Genomic DNA, 20,598 nt, shown 5'->3' with positions numbered 1-20,598 from the left:
CGAGGTGGACTGATCACCTAAGGTCAGGAGTTCGAAACCAGCTTGGCCAATGTGGCGAAACCCTGTCTCTACTAAAAATTCAAAAATTAGCCAGGCATGGTGACACATGCCTGTAATCCCAGTTACTTGGGAGGCTGAGGCAGGAGAATTGCTTGAACCTGGGAGGTGGAGGTCGCAAGGAGCCAAAATTGCACCACTGTACTCCAGCCTGAGCAACACAGCAAAACTCCATATCAAAAAATAAAATGAATAAAATAACAGCTAATCTAGTCATCAGTATAACTCCAGTGAACAGAAGATTTATTAGGCATAGTGAATTATGGTGCTTCCTAAACATCTCTTGACTACAAAGAATCTCATTTCAATGTTTATTGTTTAGATGTTCAGAATAAATTCTTGGGAAAGACCTTGGCTTGGTGTAAGTGAATTACTAGTGCCGAGGGCAGGGTGAACCAAGTCTCAGTGCTGGTTGACTGAGGGCAGTGTCTGGGACCTGTAGTCAGGTTTCCGGTCACACTGTGGACATGGTCACTGTTGTCTTTGATTTGTTTTCTGTTTCAATTCTTGTCTATAAAGACCCGTATGCTTGGTTTTCATGTGATGACAGAGAAAACAAAACACTGCAGATATCCTTCAGGACCTGACGGGAAGAAACATTTCGGATTATCTGGTGAAGACGTATGTGCAGATCATAGCCAAAAGGTGACTTTTTACTAAACTTGGCCCCTGCCTTACTATTACTAATTAGAGGAATTAAAGACCTACAAATAACAGACTGAAACAGTGGGGGAAATGCCAGATTATGGCCTGATTCTGTCTATTGGAAGTTTAGGATATTACCCCAACTAGAAAAGATGACGAGAGGGACTGTGAACATTCAGTTGTCAGCTTCAAGGCTGAGGCAGCCTGGTCTAGAATGAAAATAGAAATGGATTCAACGTCAAATTTTGCCACTTAGTAGCAACTTGACGAGGTAACTGGTTATCCTTTTAAAGCCTTAGTTTATCTAAATTGTGATATTAATGTTGCTCTTATAAGTTTGTCATGAGGACTAAATTAAATGGTGTACATATAGTGCCTTGGGTACTCTCTGATGGGGGACTCCATGATAATTTGTGGTCTCGTGGAGGGAGCTCTGGGAAGGTTTAGGAGCCTGCCTTGGCTGTGCAGCCTTGGGAGAGCCTTCTAGCTTCCCAGGACATGGCAGCCTAGTGTTGAATGCTTGGCTCAGCAAATGTTTGTTCTGGTTTCCTTCCCATCAACTTGGTCAGTTGGGGTCTTTCGCTTAGGAGTATCTCAGTGACTTTAAATGGCATGGGCCTGCTGGAGTGATAGTGACCATGAGTTTCTAGGAAAGAAGCATAATTTCTCCATATGTCATCCACAATTGAAATATTATTGTTAACTGAAAAAGCTTCTAGGCCGGGCGCGGTGGCTCATGCCTGTAATCCCAGCACTTTAGGAGGCCAAGGCGGGTGGATCACTTGAGGTCAGGAGTTTGAGACCAGCCTGGCCAACATGGGGAAACCCTGTCTCTACTAAAAATACAAAATAAGCTGGGCGTGGTGGTGCGTGCCTGTAATCCCAGCTACTTGGGAGGCTGAGGCAGGAGAATTGCTTGAATCTGGGAGGCGGAGGTTGCAGTGGGCTGAGTTCATGCCATTGCATTCCAGCCTGGGCAACAAGAGCGAAACCATCTCCCAAAAGAAAAAAAAAAAGAAAGGAAAAGCTTCTAGTTTGGTTACATCTTGGTCTATAAGGTGGTTTGTAAATTGGTTTAACCCAAGGCCTGGTTCTCATATAAGTAATAGGGTATTTATGATGGAGAGAAGGCTGGAAGAGGCCTGAACACAGGCTTCTTTTCTCTAGCACAACCCTACAAGGCCAGCTGATTCTAGGGTTATTTCTGTCCCTTCCTTATATCCTCAGGTGGATATTTACTCCTTTTGCATCATCAGGAATAGGCTCAGTGCTTTCTTTGAACTGATTTTTTGTTTCTTTGTCTCTGCAGCTTAAAGAACAAGATCTGGGTGAATGAGTTTAGGTAAGTTGCTGTCTTTCTGGCACGTTTAGCTCAGGGGGAGGATGGTGTTGTAGGTGTCTTGGATTGAAGAAAGCCTTGGGGATTGTTTGTCACTCACACACTTGTGGGTGCCATCTCACTGTGAGGAGGACAGAAGCCCTGTGAACATGTGGAGCACACAGGGGCACAGACAGATTTAGATTAGGCCTGCTTTATAGAGTTTCTGCCTAGAGCATCGTGGCTCAGTGCCCGGCAGCCCCTCCAGAGGCCTCTGAAATATTTGATGTACTGATTTCCTTGAGGAGAATCAGAAATCTCCTGCAGGTGTCTAGGGATTTCAAGTAAGTAGTGTTGTGAGGGGAATACCTACTTGTACTTTCCCCCCAAACCAGATTCCCAAGGCTTCTTAAGGACTCAAGGACAATTTCTAGGCATTTAGCAAGGGACTAAGAAGGTCTTAGAGGAAATAAGAAGCGCCAAAACCATCTCTTTGCACTGTATTTCAACCCATTTGTCCGTCTGGGTTTTGAAGGAACAGGTGGGACTGGGGACAGAAGAGTTCTTGAAGCCAGTTTGTCCATCATGGAAAATGAGATAGGTGATGTGGCTACCTCAGGGGGCCCAAAGGCTCCTTGTTACTGATTTCCACCTTTTCTCTCTGCCTTTTCCCCAAGGGCCAGGACCCCTGGATCTCTGGGCAGAGCAGATGCAGGCCCCTATAATAGCCCTCATGCTAGAAAGGAGCCGGAGCCTGTGTATAAGGCCAGCGCAGCCTACTCTGGACAGTGCAGGGTTCCCACTCTCCCAACTCCCCATCTGCTTGCCTCCAGACCCACATTCACACCCGAGCCACTGGGTTGGAGGAGCATCTGTGAGATGAAACACCATTCTTTCCTCGATGTCTCAGCTATCTAACTGTGTGTGTAATCAGGCCAGGTCCTCCCTGCTGGGCAGAAACCATGGGAGTTAAGAGATTGCCAACATTTATTAGAGGAAGCTGACGCGTAACTTCTCTGAGGCAAAATTTAGCCCTCCTTTGAACAGGAATTTGACTCAGTGAACCTTGTACACACTCGCCCTGAGTCTGCTGCTGATGATACTGTGCACCCCACTGTCTGGGTTTTAATGTCAGGCTGTTCTTTTAGGTATGGCGGCTTTTCCCTGGGTGCCAGTAATATTCAAGCACTTCCTCCGAGTCAAGAAGTTAATGATGCCATCAAACAAATGAAGAAACACCTAAAGCTGGCCAAGGTACAATATCTATCATAAGATGTATCAGAAAAATGGGCATGTAGCTGCTAGGATATAGGAGTAGTTGGCAGGTTAAACGGATCACCTGGCAGCTCATTGTTCTGAATATGTTGGCATACAGAGCCGTCTTTGGCATTTAGCGATTTGAGCCAGACAAAACTGAATTACTTAGTTGTACGTTTAAAAGTGTAGGTCAAAAACAAATCCAGAGGCCAGGAGCTGTGGCTCATGCCTGTAATCCTAGCACTTTGGGAGGCCGAAGCGGGTGGATCACTTGAAGTCAGGAGTTCGAGACCAGCCTGGCCTACATGACGAAAACCCGTATCTACTAAAAATACAAAAAAATTAGCTGGGCTTGGTGGCACACACCTGTAATCCCAGCTACTTGGGAGGCTGAGGCAGGAGAATTGCTTGAACCCTGTAGGAAAAGGTTGTAGTGAGCCAAGATCGCACCGTTGCACTCCAGCCTGGGCAACAAGAGCAAAACTCCATCTCAAAAAAAAAATTAAATCCAGAGATTTAAAAGCTCTCAGAGGCTGGGCGCGGTGGCTTACACCTGTTATCCCAGCACTTTGGGAGGCCGAGGCGGGCAGAGCACAAGGTCAGGAGTTTGAGACCAGCCTGGCCAACATGGTGAAACCCTGTCTCTGCTAAAAACATAGAAAAATTAGCCGGGCATGGTGGCGTGCGCCTGTAATCCCAGCTACTCGGGAGGCTGAGGTGAGAGAATTGCTTGAACCCGGGAGGCGGAGGTTGCAGTGAGCCCAGATTGCACCACTACACTCCAGCCTGGGTGACAGAGCAAGACTCCATCTCAAAAAAAGCTCTCAGAACAACCAGGTTTACAAATTTGGCCAGTTGGTAAATAAACTGGGTTTCAAACATACTTTGCTGAAACAATCACTGACTAAATAGGAAATGAATCTTTTTTTTAAGCTGGCAAGCTGGTCTGTAGGACCTGATAAGTACTCACTTCATTTCTCTGTGTCTCAGGTTTCCCATTTTTAGGTGAGAATTAAGGGGCTCCGATAAAATAGACCCTAGGATTGTGGACAGCAGTGATAGTCCTAGAGTCCACAAGTCTGCTTTTGAGTGATGGGCCCATGTATCTGGCACATCTGCAGGCAGAGCGTGGTTCTGGCTCTTCAGATGATGCTGGTGGAGCACTTTGAGGAGTCCTCACCCCACCGTGATAACCAGACATTAAAATCTTGGGGCTTTGCATCCCAGGATTTCTCTGTGATTCCTTCTAGACTTGTGGCATCATGGCAGCATCACTGCTGTAGATTTCTGGTCACTTGGTTCTCAGGAGCCGTTTATTTAATGGCTTCACATTTAATTTCAGTGAACAAGGTAGTGGCATTGCTCTTCACAGGGCCGTCCTGTTGTCCACAGGTTCCAGATTGACTGTTGCCCCTTATCTATGTGAACAGTCACAACTGAGGCAGGTTTCTGTTGTTTACAGGACAGTTCTGCAGATCGATTTCTCAACAGCTTGGGAAGATTTATGACAGGACTGGACACCAAAAATAATGTCAAGGTAAACCGCTGTCTTTGTTCTAGCAGCTTTTTGATGAACAATAATCCTTATGTTTCCTGGAGTACTTTCAACTCATGGTAAAGTTGGCAGGGGCATTCACAACAGAAAAGAGCAAACTATTAACTTTACCAGTGAGGCAGTACGGTATAGTGTAGTGATTCAGAGAATTTGCTTTGCCACCAGACATACCAGGTAACCTTGACTAAGTTACTTAACCTGTCTAAGCCTCAGTTCCCTCATCTGTGAAATGGAGACAGTAATAATAGCTATTTCCAAACTGTTGTGAGAATTCAATGAGTTACAGGTATAAGGTCCTCACCACAGCGCCTGCCCACATAGTCAGTGATCACTATGTCCTGAACACTGTAATTACTTTGCCATATTCTCTGATCATAGTGTTTTGCCTTGGTATGTGACTAGAATTTCTTTCTGAGGTTTATGGGCATGGTTGGTGTGTGAGCACCTGCCTGCAGGAGCCCGGTTTGGGGGCATTACCTTGTACCTGGTATGTTTTCTTTCAGGTGTGGTTCAATAACAAGGGCTGGCATGCAATCAGCTCTTTCCTGAATGTCATCAACAATGCCATTCTCCGGGCTAACCTGCAAAAGGGAGAGAACCCTAGCCATTATGGAATTACTGCTTTCAATCATCCCCTGAATCTCACCAAGCAGCAGCTCTCAGAGGTGGCTCTGTAAGTGTAGCTGTGTCTGTATAGATGGAATGGGGCAAGGGAGAGGGTCATGGAGAAGGGGAGAAAAATGTGAAGCTCATTGTAGGGGAACAGCTGCAGAGACCGTTATATTATGATAAATCTGGGTTGATCCAGGCTCTGGGCAGAAGTGATAAGTTTACGAATTGGCTGGTTGGGCTTCTTGAACTGCAGAAGAGAAAATGACACTGATATGTAAAAATCGTAACATTTAGTGAATTCATATAAAATGAGTTCAAAAATTGTTAATTAAATTATAATTTAATTATAAGTGTTTAATCAGTTTGATTTGTTTAAAAACCACTGTTTTAAACTTGGTGGAATATGTTTTTATTAGCTTGTATCTTTAATTCCTAAATTAAGCTGTGTGTGTGTGTGTGTGTGTGTGTGTGTGTGTGAAGTTTAAAGCCAGGATGAGCTAGTTTAAAGTATGCAGCCTTTGGAGTCATACGGATCTGGGTTTGAATCTGGTCTCTAAACTTTAAAGATGTATGATATTAAATGAGGCAGTTCATGTAAATTGCCAAGCCCAGCACTCAGCACAGAGTTGATATTTCACACACATTAGATACCTTTCCTGTATGTGGAGCATGGCAGTTCCTGTTTCTGCTTTACTCCTACAGGATACTAATACAGGACACTAGGATCTTCATACCAAGACCCCATGTAATGGGCTTATAAGACCATTCTTCTTATAAGAATCTGACAGAATTTTTGTACATGTTAGATCAATAGGCTACATACTGTTATTTTCAAGTTGATTTACAGCCAGAAATATTAATTAATTTGAGTAGTTACAGAGTAATATTTCTGCTCTCATTTAGTTTTCAAGCCCCACTAGTCCTTTGTCTGTGAAAATTTACAACTTACTGCTCTTACAAGGTCATGAACAGTGGACCAAAGTGAATGCCATTAACCACTCTGACTTCCTTCATTAGTTTTATTGTGACAGTGGACTCTTTTGACCTCAGTAATATCAGTTTGGCATTTACATTGTCATATTTTTAGACTTAAAAATGGTCATCTTAACCCTGAATAAAATGTGTCTGGTGAACAGATGTTTTTCCTTGGGCTGTGCCTCAGATATCTCTGTGTGTGTGTATGTGTGTGTTTGTCTGTGTGTCCATGTCCTCACTGATTGAGCCCTAACTGCATCAAAGACCCCTCAGATTTTCACACCCTTTTTCTTTCCAGGATGACCACATCAGTGGATGTCCTTGTGTCCATCTGTGTCATCTTTGCGATGTCCTTTGTCCCAGCCAGCTTTGTCGTATTCCTGATCCAGGAGCGGGTCAGCAAAGCAAAACACCTGCAGTTCATCAGTGGAGTGAAGCCTGTCATCTACTGGCTCTCTAATTTTGTCTGGGATATGGTAAGGACACAGGCCTGCTGTATCTTTCTGATGTCTGTCAGGGCCATGGATTGATATGGATAAGAAAGAAAGAGCTCTGGCTATCATCAGGAAATGTTCCAGCTACTCTAAAGATGTATGAAAAAGAAATAGCCAGAGGCAGGTGATCACTTTCATGACACCAAACACAGCATTGGGTACCAGAGTTCATGTCACACCAGAGGGAAAATTCTGTACACAATGATGAAAATTAATACCACTACCACTTAAGTTCCTATGTGAGAACTTTCCCAAGAATCAGAGAGATATAAGTCAAAACTCCAAGTCAATGCCTCTAACTTCTCTGATGGGTTTTAACCTCCAGAGTCAGAATGTTCTTTGCCTTACTAGGAAAGCCATCTGTCATTTGAAAACTCTGTACATTTTATCAGCAGCTTATCCATCCATTGCAAATATGTTTTTGTGCCAGCCACAATATATTGCTTCTATTTGGACCAATATGGGGGATTTGAAGGAATTCTGAAGTTCTAATTATATTTCAACTCTACTTTACAATATCTCCCTGAAATATATCTCCCTGTAACTTCTATTAATTATAAGCTACACAGAGCAAATCTAATTCTTCTCCCACCAAACAAGTCCCTGGATATTTAAAAATAACTCTCATACTCTCATTTAACTTGAGTATTACCCAGATAAGATGATACATGAGAATACACCTTGTAACCTCCGAAGCACTGTACAAATGTGAGCAATGATGGTGGAGATGATGATGAAGTCTTTGCTGTTTATACCAAGCCCCTTAGACTGTGTCACTCTTCTGATCCGGTTGTCCTTGTATGGCCATGCTGTATATTGTGAATGTCCGTTTTCAAAAGCAAAGCCAAGAATTAACCTTGTGTTCAGGCTGTGGTCTGAATGGTTATGGGTCCAGAGGGAGTTAATCTTTAGCCCACACTTCTATTACTGCAGCACAAAGATTTTGCATTTTGGAAGGAGCACCGTCTTACTGGCAACTTAGTGGTAAACCAAAACCTCCATTTCACACAAATGATTGTGAAATTCGGGTCTCCTTCATTCTATACAAATTCATTTGATTTTTTTGAAACTAAACTTTATATTTATCCATATTAAATTACATGGGTTTTATTTTTGTTTTATCTTGATTCAGTAATTACTCCTTTCAGTAAACACAGACTGAGTGCTGTGTGTCTGACTTATGCCAGGCATAGGTGATTCAGAGATGAAAGGTCAAGTCCCTGAACCCATCTCTTATCTTCTTGGGTATTATCTGTCCCTCCCTGCTTTAGAGCTCATGAAATTTGCTAGAAGCATGTCTTCATCTAAGTTGTTGATAAACACAACAAGTAGGATTGGACTGAGGCAGAGCCCTGTAGTCTGAAGCTGCAGTTCTTCTAGCAGCTGACAAGCCCCACTATCACTTCCCTGCCTGTGCTTTGCTCTGCCAGCTGTGAATTCTCATAATTGTCCTATCGTCAAGTCTTTATTTCTGCATTTTACTGCTTGATACACTGTCAGGACAGACTTTAAAATTATTCTCAGTGCGATGAAACAATTCTGACATTCATGTTATGAGCAGTTACCTCATAAATAGATTACATGTGAGATTGAACTTGGGCAGACTATAATATAGCATTAATGATGAAACAGACACAATCATCTTCGGGAAGAAGAATAGAGGCTTATTTGCTGCCTGTGAAATTAAAATTACTGTGACTGGGAATCCATCGTTCAGTAAGTTTACTGAGTGTGACACCTTGGCTTGACTGTTGGAAAGACAGAAAGGGCATGTAGTTTATAAAATCAGCCAAGGGGAAAATGCTTGTCAAAATGTATTGTCGGGTATTTTGATTAATAGTTTATGTGGCTTCATTAATTCAGAGTTACTCTCCAATATGTTTATCTGCCCTTTCTTGTCTGATAATGGTGAAAACTTGTGTGATGCATTGTATATTTGATTTAGGGGTGAACTGGATGTCTTTGTTTTCACTTTTAGTGCAATTACGTTGTCCCTGCCACCCTGGTCATTATCATCTTCATCTGCTTCCAGCAGAAGTCCTATGTGTCCTCCACCAATCTGCCTGTGCTAGCCCTTCTACTTTTGCTGTATGGGTAAGTCACCTCTGAGTGAGGGAGCTGCACAGTGGATAAGGCATTTGGTGCCCAGTGGCAGAAGGAGGGCAGGGACTCTCAGTAGACACTTATCTTTTTGTGTCTCAACAGGTGGTCAATCACACCTCTCATGTACCCAGCCTCCTTTGTGTTCAAGATCCCCAGCACAGCCTATGTGGTGCTCACCAGCGTGAACCTCTTCATTGGCATCAATGGCAGCGTGGCCACCTTTGTGCTGGAGCTGTTCACTGACAATGTGAGTCATGCAGAGAGAACACTCCTGCTGGGATGAGCATCTCTGGGAGCCAGAGGACAGTGTTTAATTGTGATCTTATTCCACTTGTCAGTGGTATTGACACTGCTGACTGTCTTGTCCTGTCTTCAGAGTCTGTCTTCCCTGAGAAGGCAAAGCACCTTTCTTTCTTGCTGTGCCTTACATTTTGCTGGTCAAGCCTTTCAGTTTCTTTTGACAGTTTTTTTTTACTTCTTTCTTTTTTCAATGTTGCTCTTACCAAGAGTAGCTCCTCTGCCTTCCACTTTACACATGAAAGCTGGGCGACGCCATTCAGTCCTAAGGCTTTTACCATCACCTCTCTTGGTGTTTTTATTGTCATCTCTAAGATCTATGCCTTTAGCCTTGATCATAACCTTGAACTCTAATCTCAAATTCTCACTTGCCTAGTGGATTGCTCCATTTAGATAGTATATAGATACCCCAACCTGGACATGTCCTAGTTTTCTTTCCCCTTGGAACTTAATGCTTTTCTTGCCATCCCTGTCACACTCAGTGGCACTACCATCCACTCGGTTGCCCAAGCTGGCTCTTAGAGTTATCCTAGATGCTTGCTTTGCTGTTGCATATTTCCCACATTCAATTGGTTATGTTGTCAGTTCTTCCAGGTATGAACCTCTAAAATAAGGCTTCCTCTCCATTCCGGTTGTCATTGCCTTTGTCCAAACACAGCACACAAGGCCTTTTACAGTTGCACAACTCTTCCTGTCCATACCCACCACACCCTTTCCGAGCTGTAAGCTTCAGATGAGTTGCCTCCAACCACCATGCTCCTGTAGGCCTGGCTTGAAATGCCCTTCTTCTGTCACAGGGTCTGGTAGTATATCCCTTGCCCTTCAAGATTTAGCTAAAATGTGAAGCTTTCCTTACCTGCTGGGAGGTGTTCTCTCTTTTCTCTGTGCTCTCAGAGTCCTCAGTCCATGCCTCCAGTACAACGCACATCCACTTACATGGTAATTTCCTGTTTACATACTTTTCCTACTCGGAGTGGAGTCTGTTTCTTACTAATGTTGCCTCTCCCATGCCCTAGCACAGTGCATCCAGCGTATAGCCCCTTATTCAGTTGGTAGATATTTGGCCACTGTTGCCTTGTGGGATCATAAGTTCTGAGGTATTTGAGAAGAATTTCTAAAATTCTGACAAAATCCTGAAACTCAAATATTGACCCAGACATGAGCAATTTGCTTTTAAAATGCTAAGGGATTTTTAATGGATTTGCTTTAATTAAATCTAGCCTGTTTCTAAGCTTTATTCATTATTTCTCCATACTCAGCATTTCTCCAGATTTTCTAAAGAATACAATTTTATTGCTACATGTCATCAGCTATGCCTGCTGCTATTTAATTGGTATCTGAATTAAAAGGTCCGGTTTGTCCCTAGAGAATCAAATTTTTTCTTCACTCCCATATTTCAGAATTTGATACATTTTTAGGATAAACCATGAATGACATCCGTTTCTTCTCCCTCACCCTCCCTTCCCTCCCATTTTTTTTTTTTTTTTTAGAAGCTGAATAATATCAATGATATCCTGAAGTCCGTGTTCTTGATCTTCCCACATTTTTGCCTGGGACGAGGGCTCATTGACATGGTGAAAAACCAGGCAATGGCTGATGCCCTGGAAAGGTTTGGTGAGTGAAGCAGTGGCTGTAGGATGCTTTAATGGAGATGGCAGTCTGCATAGGCCTTGGTACCCTGAACTTTGTTTTGGAAAGAAGCAGGTGACTAAGCACAGGATGTTCCCCCACCCCCATGCCCAGTGACAGGGCTCATGCCAACACAGCTGGTTGTGGCATGGGTTTTGTGACACAACCATTTGTCTGTGTCTCTGATAGCATTGAGAAAAGTGAAAGGGCAGTTTTGAAGGTGAGGAAAATAGTGGCATTTGCTTGGCTCCACTGGCTCATGCCACTGTCTAGGTTGGTCAGAAGCACTGGAAAAGTCAAACCGTAAGTTTGAGAATTAGAAGGTCAGGGAATCAGAAGGAAAGATGCAAACTTTGGCTCTTTTAGGTGAATCATGTGCCTACAGATGAGGTCATTTATTATCTTTTACACAGTCTATAAAATTATAATGTATTACATCTTTTTCTACCTTTAGAATGGTTAAAAATATTTCTCCTGTAGCCATATGATTATTATTCATCCATTAGATAATACAGTCAAATGGGCCATGTTATTTACTGTTCATAGAAGAGGGGCTTTTTGCAACATGGGGTACAAAGGAGATATGTAAGGAATTTAAGGAATGGTTACATGGAACTAGATTTAATTGAATCTAGTGGTTTAATTGATTCACTAGGATATATGCTACTGAAAGGGGAATCTGCTTAAAGTGCTTTCTGATATTTATTATTACTAAAACTTAGAATTTATTAAAAATGCTGACTGTAAAAATTACTTGGGTCGTTTGCCTTTTTAAAAGGATTTTTGGCATGTCTCATTAAAAAAAGAAATACTAGATATCTTCAGTGAAGTTACAAATCGAATACACATTGGCTCTGAAATTCTGATTGATACTGGGTCATAAAAAGTTTTCCCAAATCAGACTTGGAAAGTGATCACACTCCCTTGTTACTCTTTTTTCCTTGTCATGAGTGAGATAGCCATTTGTGTTTATTGGAAGATTAGTGAATTTTAAGGAACATAGGCCCAAATTTGAGGAAGGGCCATGGTTTTTGATCCCTCCATTCTGACCGGATCTCTGCATTGTGTCTACTAGGGGAGAATCGCTTTGTGTCACCATTATCTTGGGACTTGGTGGGACGAAACCTCTTCGCCATGGCCGTGGAAGGGGTGGTGTTCTTCCTCATTACTGTTCTGATCCAGTACAGATTCTTCATCAGGCCCAGGTGAGCTTTCTCTTAGAACCCGTGGAGCACCTGGTTGAGGGTCACAGAGGAGGCGCACAGGGAAACATTCACCAATGGGGGTTGCATTGAACTGAACTCAAAATATGTGATAAAACTGATTTTCCTGATGTGGGCATCCCGCAGCCCCCTCCCTGCCCATCCTGGAGACTGTGGCAAGTAGGTTTTATAATACTACGTTAGAGACTGAATCTTTGTCCTGAAAAATAGTTTGAAAGGTTCATTTTTCTTGTTTTTTCCCCCAAGACCTGTAAATGCAAAGCTACCTCCTCTGAATGATGAAGATGAAGATGTGAGGCGGGAAAGACAGAGAATTCTTGATGGTGGAGGCCAGAATGACATCTTAGAAATCAAGGAGTTGACGAAGGTGAGAGAGTACAGGTTGCAATAGCTCATCTTCAGTTTTTTTCAGCTTTATGTGCTGTAACCCAGCAGTTTGCTGACTTGCTTAATAAAAGGGCATGTGTTCCCAAAATGTACATCTATACCAAGGTTCTGTCAATTTTATTTTAAAAACACCATGGAGACTTCTTAAAGAATTCTTACTGAGAATTCTTTTGTGATATGAATTCCCATTCTCGAATACATTGGTTTTATATGCTTACATTTATGTGTTAGTTATTAAAACATACTAATATTGTATATCTAGTCAAAACTGAGGTAGAGAGAATAAATGGTTGATTTTGAGTTTGAGTTTCATAGTCCAAAAAGCTGATATATTGCCAGTGTTCAAGAGGGTCTATATCAGCCCTCTAGATGCCAGCATCTCCAAATTTTACTTTTTTGGAATCTGTACAGTATTTGCAATATTTTTATTACAAATATCTACTCTGTGGAATTTAATTTTTAAAATACCTGCAATACATATATATGTTGAATAGATGAAAAATTATGTAGATAATAATGAATGATACGGTTCTAAAAAGACAGGTTAAAAAGTAAGTTCACTTTTATTTTGAGCTTCAGAATCATTCAGAAGCCAGTCGCCACATACGCAGACCAAGGCTCTTAGCACATCAAATATGCCTATGGCTTAGGCTTATTGACAAGTCTTATGCTGCAGTGTATGTGGTTTATAGTCCTGCCTTCCACAGTTGCTTGGGAGAGCTGTGAGTCACTGAGGCTTATGAATGTTTACATTTTGTTTGTTGCAGATATATAGAAGGAAGCGGAAGCCTGCTGTTGACAGGATTTGCGTGGGCATTCCTCCTGGTGAGGTAAAGACACTTTGTCTATATTGTGTTTGTCCCTATTAGTTCAGACTATCTCTACCCAATCAAGCAACGATGCTCGTTAAGAGGTAAAAGTGGATTTTAAAGGCTTCTGTATTTATGCCAGGATGGAGCAATTAGTCATCGAGAAGAAAGGGACCCTGTATGTCAAGAGAATGATTTTAGAGAATCCAATACAATTTAAGAAAAAGCATGGGGCCGGGCGCAGTGATTCACGCCTGTAATCCCAGCACTTTGGGAGGCCGAGGTGGGTGGATCACGAGGTCAGGAGATTGAGACCATCCTGGCCAACATGGTGAAACCCCATCTCTACTATAAATACAAAAATTAGCTGGGCATAGTAGTGCATTCCTGTAGTCCCAGCTACTCGGGAGGCTGAGGCAGGAGAATTGCTTGAACCTAGGAGGGGGAGGTTGCAGTGAGCCCAGATTGCGCTGCTACACTCCAGCCTGGTGACAGAGTGAGACTCATCTCAACAACAAAAACAGAAAAAGCACGCACATCTAAAACATGCTTTTGTGATCCATTTGGGATGGTGATGACATTCAAATAGTTTTTTTAAAAATAGATTTTCTCCTTTCTGGTTTCCGTTTGTGTTCTTTTATGCCCTTTTGCCAGAGTAGGTGGTGCAATTTGGCTAGCTGGCTTTCATTACTGTTTTTCACACATTAACTTTGGCCTCAGCCTGACAACTCGAATAATATTTATAAATACAGCCACACTTAAAATGGTACCATTATGAAATACATATTTAAATATCTATACGATGTGTTAAAACCAAGAAAATATTTGATTCTTCTCTGATATTTAAGAATTGAAGGTTTGAGGTGGTTACGTGTTAGGGACATTTATATTCATGTTTTTAGAGTTTGCTTATACAAACTTACTTAATCTTTCCTTTTCAGTGCTTTGGGCTCCTGGGAGTTAATGGGGCTGGAAAATCATCAACTTTCAAGATGTTAACAGGAGATACCACTGTTACCAGAGGAGATGCTTTCCTTAACAAAAATAGGTGAGAAAAGAAGTGGTCTGTATTTTGCTGCAAAGACTTTGTTTTTAATTTATTTAAAGAAATAGGTTGTTATTTTTGATTACAGTGGTATTTTTAGAGTTCATAAGAATGTTGAAATATAGTAAAGGGTAAAGAAGCACATAAAATCATCCATGATTTCAATATCTAGAGATAATCACAATTTACATTTCCTTTCAGTCTCATTCTCTTCTTTTAACAGCTTTATTCAGGTATAATTTACATACAATATAATTTGCTTGTTTTTTAAGAGTATAATTCAGTGATTTTTGGTAAATTGAGAGTTTTGCAACCATCACCACAATCCAGTTTTAGAACTTTTCCATCACCCCACATCTATCTTATATACACATATAAATGTGCCATACAATTGAGATCATACTGTATATAGAGTTTAAAATTAGTGTTTATTGTTAATAAGTGTATTATGAATATTTCCCAATGGGTTACATTTCCTAAGATGTGGAATTTTACATTGCTACATAAAATTCCCCTATGTACATGTACCTATAATTTGTTTAATAAATTCCTTATAAATGTTGGACACATATTAGTTTCCATTTTTCACTTTGTAAATATGTCCCTGTATACATCTTTTATTATTTCCTCAGGAACAATTCCTACAAAGTAAATTGCCCTCTCTAAAGAGCATACAAATTGACTGAGCCACCATTAGGCCATTTTCTGAGACTGCACAGGTCACAAAGCAATCTGATCTTTGGGAATACAGCTACATTTTATAGGCTTCTTAGATAATGTTACTCTAAGTACTTTAAATATGTGGGGCTTCTCTGGCCTTTTTTTTTTTTTGAGACGGAGTTTCACTCTTACTGCCCAGGCTGGAGAGCAATGGCGCGACCTTGGCTCACTGCAACCTCCGCCTCCCAGGTTCAAGCGATTCTCCTGCCTCAGCCTCCTGAGTAGCTGAGATTACCGGTGCCCGCCACAATGCCTGGCTAATTTTTTTGTATTTTCAGTAGAGACGGGGTTTCACCATGTTGGCCAGACTGGTCTTGAGCTCCTGACCTCAGGTGATCCACCTGCCTCAGCCTCCCAAAGTTCTGGGATTACAGGCGTGAGCCACTGCGCCCGGCTTCTCTGGACTTATTATGTGGAGAGATAGTACAAGGCAGTGGCTTTCAGAGTTTTTTGACCATGACCCTTGTGGGAAATACATTTTATATCTCAACCTAGTATGTACACACAGACATGTAGACACATGTATAACCTAAAGTTTCATAAAGCAGTACCTACTGTTACTAATTGTAGTGCACTCTGCTATTTCTTATTCTACCTTATACTGCGTCATTAAAAAAGTGCTGGTCATGACCCACTAAATTTATTTCCCAACCCGCTAATGAACAATGACTCACAATTTGAACACACTGGACAGGGGGATGGCCAATAAAATTGAAAAGAGCAAGGAAATTAATGTATTCATGATCTCCTCTCCTGTCTCTTACATTTTTGCAGTAGCAATGTAAAGGAATCCTAAGAGAACAGACATTCTGGGAATAGCAGGCCTAGCGCTGCACAACTGCTTTCCTAGGCTTGCTCCTAGTACCAAGCTCCTGACGCATATAGCAGTGGCAGTAATAACCAGCCCATAGTAAGGTTTGTCACAGGGACTGGTTGTAAGAACTGATTTGGTTGGTATAGCTGTGAGGGCCTGGCACGGTGTCCACGTGTGCCTCAATCCTAATTCTGAAAAAGGCTGACCCTGGGGGTGCTAATTAGATACACAGAGAGGAATGAATGCTGCCAAAAGGCCAAGTTCATGGCAATGCCACTGTGGCTGAGATGCAGTCATCAGTCTGGAATGTGAACACTGAACTTCTCTCACATCTGATTCTTCACTTGACTGGCTTCATAGAACCCCAAAACCACCCCACCACCACGTAAATTGTGTCTCTAGGTTCTGTGTTGCTCACACTCAAAATTTCTGGGCCTTCTCATTTGGTGCATGTGAATGGTGCATATGAGTGAAGTCTAGGATGGGGCCTTAGCGTTAAAGCCCTGGGGTAGTGTGACTGCGATTGTTGGTAAAGAATGTGCAGTGGTTGGCATGACCTCAGAAATTCTGAAATGGGACTGCACCTGCAGACTGAAGTGTTCAGAGAACCAGGGAGGTGCAAGGACTGGGGAGGGTAGAGGCAGGAACCCTGCCTGCCAGGAAGAGCTAGCATCCTGGGGGCAGAAAGGCTGTGCTTTCAAGTAGCAGCAGATGTATTGGTATCTTTGTAATGGAGAAGCACACTTTACAGGAACATTAGGCCAGATTGTCTGACCAGAGTATCTCTACCTGCTTAAAATCTAAGTAGTTTTCTTGTCCTTTGCAGTATCTTATCAAACATCCATGAAGTACATCAGAACATGGGCTACTGCCCTCAGTTTGATGCCATCACAGAGCTGTTGACTGGGAGAGAACACGTGGAGTTCTTTGCCCTTTTGAGAGGAGTCCCAGAGAAAGAAGTTGGCAAGGTACTGTGGGCACCTGAAAGCCAGCCTGTCTCCTTTGGCATCCTGACAATATATACCTTATGGCTTTTCCACACGCATTGACTTCAGGCTGTTTTTCCTCATGAATGCAGCAGCACAAAATGCTGGTTCTTTGCATCTGCTTTCAGGGTGGAAACCTGTAACGGTGGTGGGGCAGGGCTGGGTGGGCAGAGAGGGAGTGCTGCTCCCACCACACGAGTCCCTTCTCCCTGCTTTGGCTCCTCACCAGTTGTCAGGTTATGATTATAGAATCTAGTCCTACTCAGTGAAAGAATTTTCATACATGTATGTGTAGGACAGCATGATAAAATTCTCAAGCCAGACCAAAGTCAAGGTGCTTTTTATCACTGTAGGTTGGTGAGTGGGCGATTCGGAAACTGGGCCTCGTGAAGTATGGAGAAAAATATGCTGGTAACTATAGTGGAGGCAACAAACGCAAGCTCTCTACAGCCATGGCTTTGATCGGCGGGCCTCCTGTGGTGTTTCTGGTGAGTGTAACTGTGGATGGAAAACTATTGTTCTGGCCTGAGTGGAAAACATGACTGTTCAAAAGTCCTATATGTCCAGGGTTGTTGTATGATTGGCTTGTCTCCCCCCAGGGACAGCAGAGCAACCTTGGAAAAGCAGAGGGAAGCTTCTCCATTGGCACACACTGGGGTGGCTGTACCATGCCTGCAGATGCTCCCAAATAGAGGCACTCCAAGCAGTTTGTTTCTTAGTGTGATTGAGGCTGTATATGTGATTTGATCTTTCTCTGGAACATTCTTTCTAATCATCTTTGTGTTCATTCCCTGAAAATGAAGAGTGTGGACACAGCTTTAAAATCCCCAAGGTAGCAACTAGGTCATAGTTCCTTACACACGGATAGATGAAAAACAGATCAGACTGGGCGGTGGCCCTTGACCTTTTTTCTTCTGTAGATAGGAGCATTGATGTTATTACGGGAAGAAGCCTTTGAGGCTTTTATGTATTCCACCTCGGTCTGGAATTTGTTTCTGTAAGGCTAACAATTGCAATATACTAGGGTAATCTGAGTGAGCTGGAATAAAAAAAAAAAAAAAAAAGGAATTTCACCCCAATCTTATACTGACTTCAATAGAGGTTTCAGACAAAAAGTTGTTTTAGTATATACTTATCAGTCATGAAAAGATAATTACAACTAAATGGCCTTTTTCCTTCCCTATTTATTTGGAGAAATTTAATTCTATAAAAAAGTACTCAGAATATTTGAGTTTCCTGCATCAATAAGACATTTATAATAATGACCTTGTTTACAAATGAATTTGAAAGTTACTCTAATTCTTTGATTCATCAAGAAATAATTAGAATGGCAAGTTAAAATTCAAGCTGTTTCAAAGATGCTTCTGCATTTAAAAACAAATTTATCTTTGATTTTTTTTCCCCCCAGCAAATAAGACTTATTTTATTCTAATTACAGGATGAACCCACCACAGGCATGGATCCCAAAGCCCGGCGGTTCTTGTGGAATTGTGCCCTAAGTGTTGTCAAGGAGGGGAGATCAGTAGTGCTTACATCTCATAGGTCCGTAGTAAAGTCTTGGCTTCCTCACTGCGGGATGTTTTAACTTTCCAAGTAGAATATGCGATCATTTTGTAAAAATTAGAAAATACAGAAAAGCAAAGAGTAAAACAATTATTACCTGAAATTATATGACTTGGAGACAACTACTGTCTTCACTGGGCTGTTTATGTTTGCAGAATTTTCCTGTGCAAATCTGTGTGTGTGTGTGTGTGTGTTTATGCATATTCTTACAAAAATGCAAGCCCAGTATAAATACTGCTCTTTTTCACTTAATATATTGTAAACATTATTCCAAGTCAGTGCATTTAGGTGTCATTTCTTATAGCTGGATAGTATTCCATTAGGATATACTCTCATTTAACTATTCCCCCTTTTGTAGACATTTGGATTATTTCCAACTTGTTCACAATTGTAAACACTACACTGAACAGCATCATCCCTATTTCCACATGTACTTGTAACAGAATACAATTCCCTAGGAAGCTGGAATGCTGGAAGTCATGGTGATGTTCTTATGGCTACAGAGAATCTCTCTAAAACTAAAACCTCTTTCTGTTTTACCGCAGTATGGAAGAATGTGAAGCTCTTTGCACTAGGATGGCAATCATGGTCAATGGAAGGTTCAGGTGCCTTGGCAGTGTCCAGCATCTAAAAAATAGGTAACAAAGATAATTTCTTTGGGATAGTGCCTAGTGAGAAGGCTTGATATTTATTCTTTTGTGAGTATATAAATGGTGGCTCTAAAATAAAGGGAAATAAAACTGAGCAAAACAGTATAGTGGAAAGAATGAGGGCTTTGAAGTCAGAACTGCATTCAAATTCTGTCTTTACCATTTACTGGTTCTGTGACTCTTGGGCAAGTTATTTAACTACTGTAAGAGTCAGTTTCCCTGGAAGATCTACCTCCTAGCTTTGTGCTATAGATGAAATGAAAAAAATTTACATATGCCAGTACTGGTGAGAGCGCAAGCTTTGGAGTCAAACACAAATGGGTTTGCATCCTGGCCCTACCAATTATGAGCTCTGAGCCATGGGCAAGTGACTAACTCCCTGGGCCTCAGTTTCCCTGTAACATCTGTCAGACTTCATGGGTCCAGGTGAGGATTAAAGGAGATCATGTATTTACAGCACATGGTGTGGTGCTTCACATAAAATAAGTATTTAGTAAATGATAACTGGTTCCTTCTCTCAGAAACTTATTTCTGGGCCTGCCAGGGGCCGCCCTTTTTCATGGCACAAGTTGGGTTCCCAGGGTTCAGTATTCTTTTAAATAGTTTTCTGGAGATCCTCCATTTGGGTATTTTTTCCTGCTTTCAGGTTTGGAGATGGTTATACAATAGTTGTACGAATAGCAGGGTCCAATCCGGACCTGAAGCCTGTCCAGGATTTCTTTGGACTTGCATTTCCTGGAAGTGTTCTAAAAGAGAAACACCGGAACATGCTACAATACCAGCTTCCATCTTCATTATCTTCTCTGGCCAGGATATTCAGCATCCTCTCCCAGAGCAAAAAGCGACTCCACATAGAAGACTACTCTGTTTCTCAGACAACACTTGACCAAGTAAGCTTTGAGTGTCAAAACAGATTTACTTCTCAGGGTGTGGATTCCTGCCCCCACACTCCCGCCCATAGGTCCAAGAGCAGTTTGTATCTTGAATTGGTGCTTGAATTCCTGATCTACTATTCCTAGCTACGCTTTTTACTAAACCTCTCTGAACCTGAAAAGGGAGGTGACGCCTATGTACTCTATAGGATTATTGTGAGAATTTACTGTAATAATAACCATAAAAACTACCATTTAGTGAGCACCTACCATGGGCCAGGCATTTTACTTGGTGCCTAATCCTATTTAAATTAGATAAAAAAGTACCAAATAGGTCCTGACACTTAATAAGTACTCAGTAAATATTTTCTTCCCTCTTCCCTTTAATCAAGACCGTATGTGCCAAAGTAAATGGATGACTGAGCAGTTGGTGATGTAGGGGTGGGGGCGATATAGAAAGTCCGTTTTTGGCCGGGCGTGGCGGCTCATGCCTGTAATCCCAGCACTTTGGGAGGCTGAGGAGCGAGCAGATCATGAGGTCAGGAGATCCAGATAATCCTGGCCAACAGGGTGAAACCCCGTCTCTA

General features: G+C 41.9%; 1 protein-coding gene across 3 annotated transcripts in view; it reads left to right on the top strand.

Moving 5' to 3' along the window:
* Positions 1-20,598, top strand: part of ABCA1 (ATP binding cassette subfamily A member 1) — a 147,246-nt gene that overhangs the window by 122,828 nt on the left and 3,820 nt on the right. For all 3 annotated transcript variants that reach the window (XM_055350364.2, XM_004048392.5, XM_055350365.2), the window contains exons 32-49: positions 608-702; positions 2,012-2,044; positions 3,169-3,274; positions 4,740-4,814; positions 5,336-5,505; positions 6,718-6,895; positions 8,892-9,007; positions 9,119-9,263; positions 10,804-10,927; positions 12,018-12,147; positions 12,412-12,532; positions 13,320-13,382; positions 14,303-14,409; positions 16,767-16,908; positions 17,280-17,414; positions 18,365-18,468; positions 19,035-19,127; positions 19,786-20,029. In XM_055350364.2, coding sequence (XP_055206339.2) covers positions 608-702; positions 2,012-2,044; positions 3,169-3,274; positions 4,740-4,814; positions 5,336-5,505; positions 6,718-6,895; positions 8,892-9,007; positions 9,119-9,263; positions 10,804-10,927; positions 12,018-12,147; positions 12,412-12,532; positions 13,320-13,382; positions 14,303-14,409; positions 16,767-16,908; positions 17,280-17,414; positions 18,365-18,468; positions 19,035-19,127; positions 19,786-20,029 — 2,181 coding nt within the window. The remainder of the gene's footprint in view (positions 1-607; positions 703-2,011; positions 2,045-3,168; positions 3,275-4,739; positions 4,815-5,335; positions 5,506-6,717; positions 6,896-8,891; positions 9,008-9,118; positions 9,264-10,803; positions 10,928-12,017; positions 12,148-12,411; positions 12,533-13,319; positions 13,383-14,302; positions 14,410-16,766; positions 16,909-17,279; positions 17,415-18,364; positions 18,469-19,034; positions 19,128-19,785; positions 20,030-20,598) is intronic.

Source organism: Gorilla gorilla, chromosome 13, assembly GCF_029281585.2.
Source record: "Gorilla gorilla gorilla isolate KB3781 chromosome 13, NHGRI_mGorGor1-v2.1_pri, whole genome shotgun sequence".
NCBI lineage: Eukaryota > Metazoa > Chordata > Mammalia > Primates > Hominidae > Gorilla > Gorilla gorilla.
Note: the sequence above shows the minus strand (reverse complement) of the source record. Positions and strands in the feature narration are given on the sequence as shown.